Source organism: Channa argus, chromosome 11 (assembly GCF_033026475.1).
Source record: "Channa argus isolate prfri chromosome 11, Channa argus male v1.0, whole genome shotgun sequence".
Classification (NCBI taxonomy): domain Eukaryota; kingdom Metazoa; phylum Chordata; class Actinopteri; order Anabantiformes; family Channidae; genus Channa; species Channa argus.
In genome coordinates, this window is record NC_090207.1 from 26,214,238 (window position 1) to 26,227,286 (window position 13,049).

The 13,049-nt window shown below is 37.8% G+C and overlaps 1 protein-coding gene across 4 annotated transcripts in view; it reads left to right on the forward strand.

The window, feature by feature from the left end:
• zfr (zinc finger RNA binding protein) overlaps positions 1 to 11,430 on the forward strand; it is a 28,788-nt gene extending 17,358 nt beyond the window's left edge. For 2 of the 4 annotated variants that reach the window (XM_067520782.1, XM_067520783.1), the window contains exons 13-20: positions 746 to 948; positions 1,155 to 1,305; positions 1,540 to 1,681; positions 3,677 to 3,774; positions 4,604 to 4,699; positions 6,411 to 6,522; positions 8,436 to 8,533; positions 10,275 to 11,430. In XM_067520782.1, coding sequence (XP_067376883.1) covers positions 746 to 948; positions 1,155 to 1,305; positions 1,540 to 1,681; positions 3,677 to 3,774; positions 4,604 to 4,699; positions 6,411 to 6,522; positions 8,436 to 8,533; positions 10,275 to 10,457 — 1,083 coding nt within the window. In that variant the 3' untranslated portion in view covers positions 10,458 to 11,430. The other 2 variants (XR_010915525.1, XM_067520784.1) reach the window with 2 other exon arrangements.
• The last annotated feature ends 1,619 nt before the right edge of the window (positions 11,431 to 13,049 follow it).

A 13,049-nucleotide genomic window follows, 5' to 3' on the forward strand; every position in this document is an offset into this window, starting at 1 on the left:
CATATCTATAATTATTTAGAATGAACTGTTAATAATAGTAACCTATTAATAAGCTGCTATTTTCAGCTTATTTTGCTAAAATGAGTGTAACAAGCTGTGTGACTATGTAATACTTTTGCCACCAAAAAATTGCTATTTTCAATCGATTTATTTACCTGATGAATAATTTTGAATTGATTAATTTACTTTGACCTTTGAAGAAAAGATTAGAAGTATAAATATAAAAATACACATTCAGCATTCACTGACTAGGAGAAAAAATGTCACCAAATTCAGTTTGCAGCATAAATGTACTGTCATGTTTCTATTTCCATGATATGGTACTTCATGTTATGTTGTACATGGTTTGAACAGCTTTACTTTTTATCCCCTTGACAATATAATATAAAATATGACAGAAGGAACACACCATACAGTGTACAAGTAAAACATAGAAGCACTGTCTCTGAAAAAAATCACTCCTTGAAGCTTAAAAGTCAGTGACTAATTTTAACATTTGGTTTGTTCAGTTCCATGGTGTTGCATTGCTCATAGCACTTAGGAACAAATAACAGCTCTGAATAGGTTTATTTTTAAAGTACTCTAGGTTTAAATTTGCATGGTGCTTGTGTTAAACAGAAGCTGAAATTATTATAAATGAAAGATCAGTAAGACTTGAGGGTGTTACTGAATTAATTTCTTTGGAAAATGTTGACACTTTATAATCCAGCCAAAATTGACTTGTGAACACCCTTCCGCTTTTCAGCCCCCACGTCGCCCTGATTCATCAGACGATCGCTACGTCATGACAAAGCATGCAGCCATCTACCCCTCAGAAGATGAGCTTCAGTCTATCCAGAAGATTGTGTCAATCACAGAACGTGCCCTCAAACTGGTCTCAGACATAATTACAGACCAAGACAAGTCTAAGGAAGAGGACAAAGAAAAGAAAGAACCTTGTAAAGACAGGTACATGCACTTACACATATTAAAACTAGTCAGCAGTGTGTCAAGGCTTTAGATGGATGCAGAGGTTTGGCTAAATTAATGAATAGAAAAATGTGCGTGTGTATGCTTGCATGCATGGTTTATCTCAGTCTGTAGTTTAATGTCATCCATTAATTTATTCATTTTCCCATTTCTTTCTCATTCACATTTTTCCTGGAACTGTGCAGGGCCCTGAAGGGAGTAATGAGGGTCGGCGTCCTGGCGAAAGGCTTGCTTCTTCGAGGGGACAAAAATGTGAACCTAGTCCTGCTTTGCTCTGAGAAGCCCACCAAGAGCCTCCTCACCCGCATTGTGGAGCACCTCCCCAAGCAACTAACAGTACTGTTTTTCTAATATTCATTTCTTTAATGGCCAAAGCACCGATCTCATTCTTTCAACAAACTTCTTTACCTTGGATTTAGTTGTACATGATTGGTGTGAATGAAATGGCTTACACACCGAGCCTAGCACAACAATATACCCTCTTAACACACACACATATATATATGTGTGAGTTTTGCTGCATTCTCTTTTTATAATGTTAATGTATTTGCATCTACACCATTTTTCCAGATGGTAACACCAGAAAAATATGAGGTCAAAGGATCTATCCAGGAAGCAGCCATCATTCTGACATCCTGTACCGAGCCAAAGATGCAAGTGACAATCACACTGACTTCACCTGTCATCCGAGAGGAAAATGGCCGGGATGGAGGTTGGGAAACCCACCAAAGTCTTTCCCATTGCACCTCTTTTCTCGTCTTTCTCTTTATAGAATCAATTTCGATATGTTGGTTGATACCCTGAAGAGCACTGTCCTGCTGGCACTCCACTGATTGTTTTGTTGGGTTTCTAGGCATGTCTAGGCAGCTGACACTTAATGTATTTGGGGTTCTGAAATCTAAAATGACAAGGTAAACTAAGAAAGTGCAAGCTTAACATATTAAATAATGTCACTTGTGATCTCTTTATTTCAGGGTTCGCAGGATAGCTCGATATGCATCAATTTATTGTTTAGATTTCATTGGTCTGCGTAGAAATGGGGAGGAAAAAAGGGAAATGGCAAGTGCCAGCAGTAATGCTCTCATGCTTTTTGCTCTGTAACTCTTACCTCTCAAATGCTATCTTTATCCTTTAAACAAAGCATGATCAGTGTTTGCATTGTGTTAAGTCTAGTTATTCCCAGGTGAGATTCTATTTTGTTTCCTGTGTTCCAGTAGATTCTGTTTCATTTTCATTTTATTGTTAGCTACAATCAGTGGGAGAGATGCATTGCTGTATATTTTCAAAAGCACATAAAGCAATATCAGCAGAAGATGAACAAATGGACAGCAGGAGGCACTTGTGTTCCTCAAGCTTAATTTCAAGTTAATTGTGCCAAAAACGTTCTCAGCCCTGTCTCAAATCAAGATTTGGCCAAGGCAAAGGGAATTGGATGTTATTTGTCCCACAGGAAACAAATCTTCCTTTGTGTACTGGTGAGAAGTTCACCATGCTGAGGTCCCCTACTCTGAAGTGCTCCCCTGAGTTGATTGACATTTTCTCTCATAATTATAGGTCTCGAAATTTGGTTCAACGGGACATAATTAGCCTAATTGAGCTAAATTAAAAGCCTTTGAGTTTTTTTTTTTTCACTGGCAGTGGAAAGATGACCAATAATTTGAAGATGGACCATTTTTCTCTTTTTCAATTTACAACAGAATGGTGCAGATAAACCCTGAGCCATATAATTTTGAAATCTGACCATTATAAATGATTCTTAGGGGAGTATCGTTTGAAGTTGAGGTAAGAAGGTTACAACAGATAAATCTTTAGTTGGACCTGAGTATAGCCTTTGGTATAGAATGATGTTGTTGCGGTCTTATTCCAACCTACTGATGAATGCATGCAGTGATATCCTAACGCTTTTTGTTTGCTGGTAGTTCTCATGTTTGTTTTTTTCTCTTCTTCAGCACCCATTGCTTCCTCTATTTTATTTTTATTTTTTATTTTTGTAGCTGTATTTAAAAGTCCAGCACAAAGACTTATCTCTTTGAAGATGACAAAAATCCAGCACTTTGTCTCCCATCAGAGGTTTAGTAAGGCCCAACAGCTTCGGAAGGATTTTTGACCAAGGTTTTCTCACATCCCAAAAACTTTGCCACACCTACTATTGCCATGCCATGTTTTTATCAGGTCACACTCTTTTAGCCATTCCTTTCTCTCTGGACCAAGCTTTGCCCCAACGCTTGCGTTAAGAAAAATGTACAGTACAATTTGAATCCCTGTTGTGCTGCCTAAGTTTACGATAAGCTATACAAAGACACTTACCTGATAAAATGGTATTGGCTTCAAAACATTTGAGAGTAACCCATGAAAACTAGTTGCATCCCTGCTTTCCAGATACATCCATTCATTAGTCTTCAGTGTTGAGTCAGTAAATTTATATCACTTTGGAGAATAGTATGGCTTAACATGTTGTACACGGTCAATCTGCTTATATTCACTTAGTTTGGCAATGTGAAATGATACTATTAGGCTTGTGTAGGCAGATTTTTAATTTCCAATAATTTAATAATAATTTTCAAGAATGAGCAACCAATTGTAGGTTATGGGAAAAAAAAAAAAAAAACTGGTATGTGTGGCAATGTGTTTGTTCTTTGCCAGCCTCGCTGACCTGGTCAAACACCCATTCCTCATCACCATTTTGACACTTGAAATCCATTTTTAGATGTAACCTCGGGTATGGTGAAAGACCCAGCGGACGTCTTGGACAGGCAAAAATGCCTTGACGCTCTGGCTGCTCTGCGCCACGCTAAGTGGTTCCAGGTTCGGAACATCATTTTTCTTTCTTATTGTAGCCTTATGAGATGCATTATTTGTTTATCCATTTGTTTGTGTTTTACACATTTGGTTTCATTTTCAAAAAGCAAGAAAAACTAATATTTAAAGCAAAAAATATATATATATTCAAGGATGCCGCTTATTACTACTAGGATCGGATTAATGTCCATTGTACACATTGATTAGAAATCTGAGTTAATCTGAAAGCTCGTATGTGGTAACAAATACTCTAGAAAACATCTGGCATCCTTGTATTGCCATTTTAACTTACAAAGTACTGCATTGTAGTCACACGTGATTCCATAAGGCTGCACAATAACTTGCACAAAGTTGTGTGCATTTGTATTGTTTTTATTGTATGTTTTTGGTAGAATGGGGATTGAGAGGAAAGAGGAATATCTGAGTAGTTTTCTGTGATTCTGCTACCTGAGCAGAAGCACAGACAAAGTAAAGCAGATTTCCTTGGCTCTTTCAGTCCCTATACTCTCCTCAGGTGGACTCTTGTACTTTTAAGTATCTGTTTGTGAGATACCTGGAAAAAACTGGGGTCAGGGTTTAGAAGATGACAAGAAAAGTCCTCATTTCTTGTGCATCTTGCAAACTTTGAACTCCCTTACTAACTATGAGGTACAAGACTACTGGGAATGGCAGCTGATTGCAGACTTGAAATGGCTCATTCGCACGTCAAACCAAACTCAAGCTTCCATTAAGCACAGTAGTGTTTGGACCTCGATGACAGAACTCATTCACTTGTTTGGGCCATCTCTTTGTCACTGTTGATCACTTCATAAACCTAACTTTATTGCATTAAAAGGCTAGGGCCAATGGACTTCAGTCCTGTGTGATCATCATCAGAATCCTGCGAGACCTCTGTCAGCGAGTGCCTACCTGGTCACCCTTTCCAGGATGGGTAAGTGTTATATTAGCATGACATTTAAGCATTAAAAGGTTTTTATGCACTGTGCCACCAGGTTGTCCTTGACAAGAAATGACTGCAACCTCTAGTGCCAAAGAGGGTGTTAACCAAACATAGTCAAGCAAAATTGTGATGGTGTCTGAAACACAGGAACTTGCACTAGAAGCTTTTTGATTAGTTTTTTTTTTTTTTTTTTAATGCCTGCATTTTAACCAGGTCCAGTAGGTGGGTTACAAGTGTTAAGCTAAACGAAGTGCATAAAAATACCACCGACCAATAAAGGAAAACCGTTGGGAGCGCTGAGCCTGTCAATCTGTAAAAACACTGTCCCATCTAGTGGTACATTAGTGGAACACATTTCGGCACCCGAAATGTGTTCATTTCCAGTGTACTACTCAACTTTTTTTGGGTTGTAGTCACTGCAGAAAACCCCACTTCACAAAGAAAGAATGTTGGAAACAGAACAGTTTTCATTGCTTTTGTGGGGATTACTAGATACTCTGCCTGGATTTTAATTTTAGCTAGCTTGTGGGTTTGGTATCACATGACTGAACCAGGTGCTTGACAATTACAAGAGGTTATTAAAAGAGAATCCAGTGTAAATTTTAATTTAGGTCTTGAAATTACAACTTTTTTAGGAACTACTTTTGAGGTATGAACAACATAGCCCACTTCCCAAGTATCTAGAGAATTCAATGTGTGGTTGGTGGACAACAAGACAGCCGTAGCCATCTTGCTGTCCATGTGAATAGGGAAAGTCATTGATCAGCATGAGGCCAAAATGCTGTTATTTTCTATACACATGTATGTGGAGAAACAGCCACGGTTTTTATACCACTAGTCACAAAGCTTCATCTCAGAGATGCAGTTGTAAATACAAAGATGTGATGTAGCTCTGCATAGCAGCAACCCTGCTACCCAGGCTGCAAGGCACACCAGCTAAACATGTAGAGTAATAAATAGTGGCTAATGTGACCCTGTTGAGGTGACACATAAGTTCAACGCGGGTGACCCATCTCTGTAACTGTTGTAAGTGGAGGAGGATGAAAGGAAAAAGCATGTTATGTGCCCCACTGACATCATTCCTAGTAGTTGTATGACAAAGTCAGAAGCAGTTATGAGCACAAGCAGACTTTCTTTAAACTCCTTGATAGACATGTAACAAAGAACAGAGGCAGGAAGAAGTTCTCTTGTGAAAAGTAACCAAAATCCAAACGGATGTATTGCTATTAAGATTCCTGGAATGAAAAGCTCTGTTTCGGAATGACTGAGATGTGCATTCTTAAGGAGAATACAACCCGGCAAAATCAGGTGCGAGGATCAGCTCAGTGTACTTCTCCATGTTGCAGGAGAACATGCAAGTGACTAGAGCTGTGCAAGCAGAGGGGGATGTTGCAGGTGTCACACAGATTGTAAGAGGGGAGAGGGGGTTGTGGAAGGCATAAAACTACTGACGTAAACAGTATTGTCTCATCTTATGTCACTATATTTTCAACTGGGATATATCTTAAAGTCAATGTACCACCCAGCCCTAACTAATCATGAACATGTAGGGATACCATAAACATGTTAGTGCAAATATGGTATTTTTGTGGGACTATTTAGCTTTGGTTTTTAACCAATTACTCTTTAATTGTGTTTTCAAATCCAAAACACACATGTTTTCCCAGGCAACTAATTAATTTTTACTGTTCACTCAATTCAGGCCATGGAGCTGCTTGTTGAGAAGGCCATCAGTAGCGCCTCAGCCCCCCTCAGCCCAGGTGATGCGTTGAGGCGTGTATTTGAATGTATTTCCTCTGGAATCTTACTGCCTGGTAAGTGTTTGGACTTAACACAAATGTAGTTCTGTCTGTGGACCACAAACTGCATTGTAATCTAACCACCTATTGCTGTGAAAGTATCGTTTAATGCTTATTTTCCGTTTTTATTATCATTTTTAACCACATGGCAAGATGTCGCAAGCTGCAGGCTTATGTTAATGAGGATTCATCTGTTTAAAACAACAAAAAAAATTGTTTATTAATCATAATTCAAAGCTTTCACAGAAAAGGAGAGAAATTATCAATGAAACAAACCAGTGATACATTGTGAACGAAGTATTGAAGGCTTATTTTTACAAATCTCTAGCAGTAATGATTTTGGCAATATTCACTTTAGTATTCTGTATCTGTCAAATGATATCACAATATCCTGTACCAAGAGGCTTCTAACAAATGATCTGAAATTGTTATTGACTTTATATTTCAAAGCTTATTTAAATGCCGAGAGGTGTTGTCAATATCCACATATAGTCAGGCTGACAGACCAGAACTGCAGCAATGCAAAGGTTTTCACTTCTAAACGTTTTATTGTAAGAATTTAAATAAATTCAGCTTGATTTCAAAGTTGTGCAGCATTCTTGGTTATTGTTCAATAATGAATAATGTCTGCAAAACCCGATTAACATAGTTTCCCGATGATTCACAATTATTTAACATTTTTTCTTAAGATGTCAATAAGCTTTTTCCAATTTAATTTCTAACGAAACCTGGGTAATCTGCACTCCTCCAGTACCTTATTATGATTCCCACTATCCTGTTGTAATTATTAGGGAATGTGCCTGACTTTGATGTTTATTGAAAGCTTGATAACGTGAAACAATCTTATATTTCCTCATTAGTATTTTCTTTATCCAAATATTTGGATCTGTATGTGACAATATGATATTGGTATCCTCAACAAAAAGGATAATAACACATCTAGAAAGTGATGAAAAAAAAAATCAGTTGTGTTTGTGTTCTCAGTATAATTTAAGATTTTTTTTTTTTTTTTTTTTTTTTTTTCCCTGACCCAATTTCTTCCTCAAAGATGATGGTTCATCAACTACCCTTCAATAGCTGAGACAATCTCACTTAAAATGTATATGGAATGGAATGTTCAGAGCTCTTTTTTATAAAAGTCATCTAGATTCCCTTATGAGGACTGTAGACTATTTCTTAACTGCAGTGAATCTCTCGTTATACTTTCAAACCTTAGATGAGTAAAGTCCAGGAAAAGTGGAGTTTTCTCTTTTGTTTCTCCAATAAGTCTTTGAAGAAAGATTTCTGCTGGTCAAAAAGCTGATGAATCATGGTCAATGCAGAGTCTTTCTTATTGCCTTTTTTGGCCCTGGAGGAAAAAAGGGACAAAAAAATCTCTTGATAAATTTCCAAGAGTTATTTGCAGAGGAAATGAACTTGACTAATGTCCTTGAGTGTCACAGGTGTTATGGGAAAGTAGAACGGTAGACGTAGGCACATCTAAATTCACAAGTGTTCATCAAAAAGTAAATGCCATCCATGACTTCAGGCACTGTAAGTATAATTTAAATGAAACAAATGTCAAGTCTATGGTTACAAGTTTAGCATTTGCAGGGAAATCTATCTAAACATCGATGCTTTTCTGATCTTGTGGTGGAATGACTATGTGGGTGTGTGTCTTGGTTTTTTATTTTTTTTTGTTTGTTTGGTATTTGCACTACTGTAGGACGAGTAGAGGAAAGAGTTCTCATTTCAAGAATTTTCATTTATGCCTTACTAAGAATCAACTTTCAAGTATTGCTTAGCTTTGTGAAAAGATGTATTTAATGTGAAATCCTGATAAATGTTTGGACTGGCCAAAACTGGCCAAATAGTTTTAGACCTCCAGTGTATTGATGCAAAAAACTCAAATGAAATGTGACCTAATGAAGTTTGATTTCTTTTAATAGGTGGTCCAGGGTTGATAGATCCTTGTGAAAAGAAGCCTGTGGATACACTGACACCTATGGGAGAACAACAGAGAGAAGACATTACTTCAAGTGCCCAAGTACAAGCTCTTGTATTATACATAAATTATCAAACTCAGTGTTTCTCCTATTAAGTTTTTAGGCACGATTGCAAGAGAATGGTTTTGCATACACGCAGTAAAATGGTTTATTAATCATGTAACACAAGCTTTTTGGTTTGTAATTTCAATGCAAAGGCCAAGTAAAACCAACTAACAGTAGAAGTTCGAACAAATAAAAAATTGGATGGTGCCCTGCTTACGTTAATTATTTGTCAAATTTGACATTTTACTAACATTATTTTGAATTATGGAGAAATCTCATGTTTACTTTAAAAGTTGTTATGGTTGATGCAGACTTTAATTTACATATTGGTGAAGGGAACAGAGGTGATGAGAATGTGATGGGCAGGTTTGGTCTTCAGGACAGGAACACAGAAGGACAGATAGTGGTAGACTTTCTAAAGAGAACGGAAATGGTAGGGTGATGTGGTGGAAGTTGAAAAAGAAATGTTTAGTTTTCAGGGACGAGCTGTAACAGGCTCTGGGTGGTCAGGAGGTGCTTCCAGATGACAGGACAACTGGAGCTAACTTGGTGTGTTGTCGGGAAAGAGAAAAGTAGACAAGTAGACTTGGTGATTGGTGAGGAGTGTATACAGGGAAAGAGTTTAGATAAGAAGAAGTGGGACACTGAGAGGACTGAAGACAGTGGACAGGAGTACAGGGAGATGCGGCGTAAGGTGAAGGTAGAGGTGATCTGGAGCAGCAGAGAAGTATGTTAGAGTGGTGCAGGACATGTATGAGAGCTGTGGTGAGGTGGTGTAGGTGTGACAGAGGAGTTCAAGGTGGAGGTGGGTCTGCATCAAGGATCAGCTCTGAGCCCCTTCTTGTTTGCTCTGGTGATGGACAGTCTGACAGATGAGGTTAGACAGGAATCTCCATGGACTATGATGTTTGCAGATGACATTGTGATCTGTACCGAGAGCAGGGAGCAAGCAGGGTTGGAATGGGTGGAGAAAAGTGTCAGGTGTGTTGTGTTTAATACGATTATCAGCTAGAATGAAATAAAAGGTGTTTAAGTGGTACGACAACGCTGGACTCGCCAGTTTTTTCTTTTTGCATTAATCATGAAGGTAGTTGGGAGAAGAAAAGTGAAGAGGATGGGGTTAGATTAAGCCAGAGGATTCGCTGTGGTATCCCCTGAAAGGGAACAGTCCAGAAAAAGAAAACTTAAACGTTATTATAGCACAGATTGCGTATGACGATTACTCAGTGTCGTTAATATATAGTATATAAAAAAAATAGGTCTTTAAAAAATGACTGTTACCTGGAGAAGCCTGGGTGAAATATCATGGAGCATAACACCTCATTTCCATAAACCACACTGTATGCATGCAATCCATTCAAAGTGCTATTCCCAGGTCACTCTTTTTTCATGTGTTCCTTAATTTGTTCGCTTTTCTTACCAAAACCATTAGAAGCAAAACTCATTGAAGCAGAAATGCAGATGAAGGCACCTGAAAGAGGCTTCCAATGCAAATTATTTGTAAATGGGTGTATATTGGACAGGATTAGATTTTTAGGGGGGCTCGTTAGCATGGTGGCTCACCATGATTGTACTATTAAAGGGGAAATGCTGAAACTTTATAGAAATGAAGAAATGAGATGTTGCTTCAGCTGGTAAACAATGTAAATAGCTGACAATGCTTTGAAAAGCAATGTGCATATTGCAGATTTTGTTGTTTGGTAACTATTTTAAAATGTGCTTGATGTATCTCCACAGTTTGCTTTGAGGCTGCTGGCATTCCGTCAGATCCATAAAGTTTTGGGTATGGACCCTCTGCCGCAGATGAATGCTCGCTTCAACATCCGCAACAGCCGCAAGCGTCGCAGAGACAACAGTGATGGGACAGACAGCTTCGAGGGTGAAGGCAAAAAAGACAAGAAAGATTATGATAGTTTCTAAACTTGTTCATTAATTTAAAGTAATCTACATACACAAATGTACTAACATGTTGTGCTCTTTCTCCTGTGTACTATTTTATTTTTAAGCTACAGATGTATCATTGTTATTGCAGCCTCACTTGGTATTACACAAACATCAATTTGTGTACTGTTTTAGTTGTAGATTTCAGAGCTCTCTGTGCTACATGAAGCTGTTTTACCTTATGTGCTTCTTAAATAGAAGTATTAAATGAAGTGGCTTATTTAATCTGCTGTTCCTCCCATCTTACCTGTGTTTGTTTGATTTTAAGCTGAGGGAGAAGGTGGAAAAAATAGAATCAAAAAACGGAACAAGGTTGCTCTGTGTTGCAGATCAAGAAAACCGCAGTGACCAACGTCAATGCCTTCATTCATCTGTAAAGTTGCATTCAGGTGTGAACTGTTATTGTGAAGCACTAATTTGGCCAATGGAATCTTTAATGTTTTTTTTGTTTGTTTTTTTTTTGAGTATGCTCGATGCAAGTGATGTTTGATGCCGTGGTCCTATTATTATGTCTCAATGTTAGACTACATTTAAAATAAAACACCTATGAGGCATTGCACAAAGACTCAGAACTTTAACTGGTAAATATTTGTTAGTAATGAAGTTGTCAGCCCTAAATGTAGTTTTGTCTCTTCATTTTCATATATGAAAGTATTTGTATATACTTTAAATGGATAATAGGTTTTGTTTGTGGTAAACATGGCCATATCCACGTTGCAGTTTTGACTTTTTTTGTTTTTCTGGTTAACAGAGAACTTGATTGGATTGCTTGCCTTTTACCTTGGCTAGGTGCTAAATTAAATACTGGAAATAAAAACCCTGACTGAGAATGGAAGGGATGGTTATGTAATTGCCCTTCAGCTTCTGTTCTGTTGTGAATGATGGCTTTTTTTTTTTCTCTGCGTTCTGCTTTACAGTTCCAGTAGCAGAATAAATACGATTTTAGATTGAAGAGTTGGCTTTTTCTTTGATGTTTGCTAACATAAAAGTTGTATATTAGTCAACTTTTCTGCTGTGTCAGCCTTGTGCTTTACCAAAAATATTAGAAATTGGCTCAGAGAAAACACTGCAATAAATTGTAGCGTTTTTATGCTGATTGTCCTGTAGACAGATTTTGGGCCATCAAAAAAAATTGCACAAGGATAACATTCATTCATTCATTCATTCATTCATCCACGTTTTTACAATTGTGTTCTGACATTGTCCTTGGCAGAAGGCCCTACCACATGAGGTCACAGCACACCTCACCACCTAGAGTGGCTTCAGAATATTCAGTACTCGGACCCCTTTACCTTGTAATCACTGTTCATTCACTTCTTCTCAACATTAAATTTTTGTTACAATATAACAGTAATGGAGACTTCTGTTTTTTGCTTTTATTTTATTTTATTTTTTTCTCAACTGAACATGGGGAATGTGTACGCAGGGGCTCAGGCATGCCGGATTTTGTGCTACTACACAAATGGGTGTGCTACGGTGTCAGAACTTTCTACTGTCGTGGGTTTTTCACTTACAGTCGGTGGTGGGGGAAAAAACTTGAGGCTTTGTCCTACCATGCTTGAAAACAGCTTTTTCATTTGTCAAATAGTTTCTGATTGGCAGCTTATTCAATTTGATGTGGTGGTTTTTGTTTTTAGCTCATGTTCCCGGTATTTCATGATCTCCCATTATGATACTTATAGGGGTTATTCCAACTATTAAAACCACTGGTAGATTTATTTATCCCCAAGCAACCTATTACACACTAAAGACAACTTGGGGTTCAGCATCTTCCCTAAGGACACTTGTAGTCAGGAGGGACAAGGAGTCAAATCACAGACCCTCTGGTTTAAGATGACTGCTTTATAATAAAGGAGCACTGGTCCACAGAGAGGAACCGGGAGGACAAAAAAAAATTGAGTACTTTTACTTTCAATACTTTAAGTAAATCCTAAATCATGTACTTACTAACTTATTTTATTGGAAATGTCAGTTTGTCCTAGAGAGAGCAGTCGATGAGGCTGCAATAAATGAGCTGCTAACACAGAACCTAGTCAATGTTGTTCAGTGTCTATGGGACAAAAATAAAGAGTATAAAAGACAGGAAATAACCTGTCTTTTTTTGAATCTCTCATTTAGCAACAACTCGTTGTGCAGGTTATCTATCAGGAAAGGTGCTGTGAACCATTATTTAAGATTTGTTACTCTAAAAACCTACTTCTGCTGAGGCAATAAATCTAGTGCTGAAAGAATAAAAATGTATGAAGGAAATGGTGCATCTATTCCAAAACAAGATTTCTCTGTAACATTGGACTCTGATGAGCAGGAAACCCCGTTTAATCAACCTGCATCTGACGGGGAATGGAGAAGTTTTTTTTTCCGGTGGTAGCAAAACGAAGGTGGCTGACACAGACTAACAGTTCTTATCGAGTTGTTTGCATGTAGAAGCCGCTGTCACAGCAAAGCTATTTCCCTCTAGGATTAAACAAGTTGTTCAAATCTTGAATCTTTGTAGTCTTTGGACATCTCTTTATACTTATATAGATAATAAATAAATAAAGCCGTAGGCAGATACAACCACAAATCTTTTGC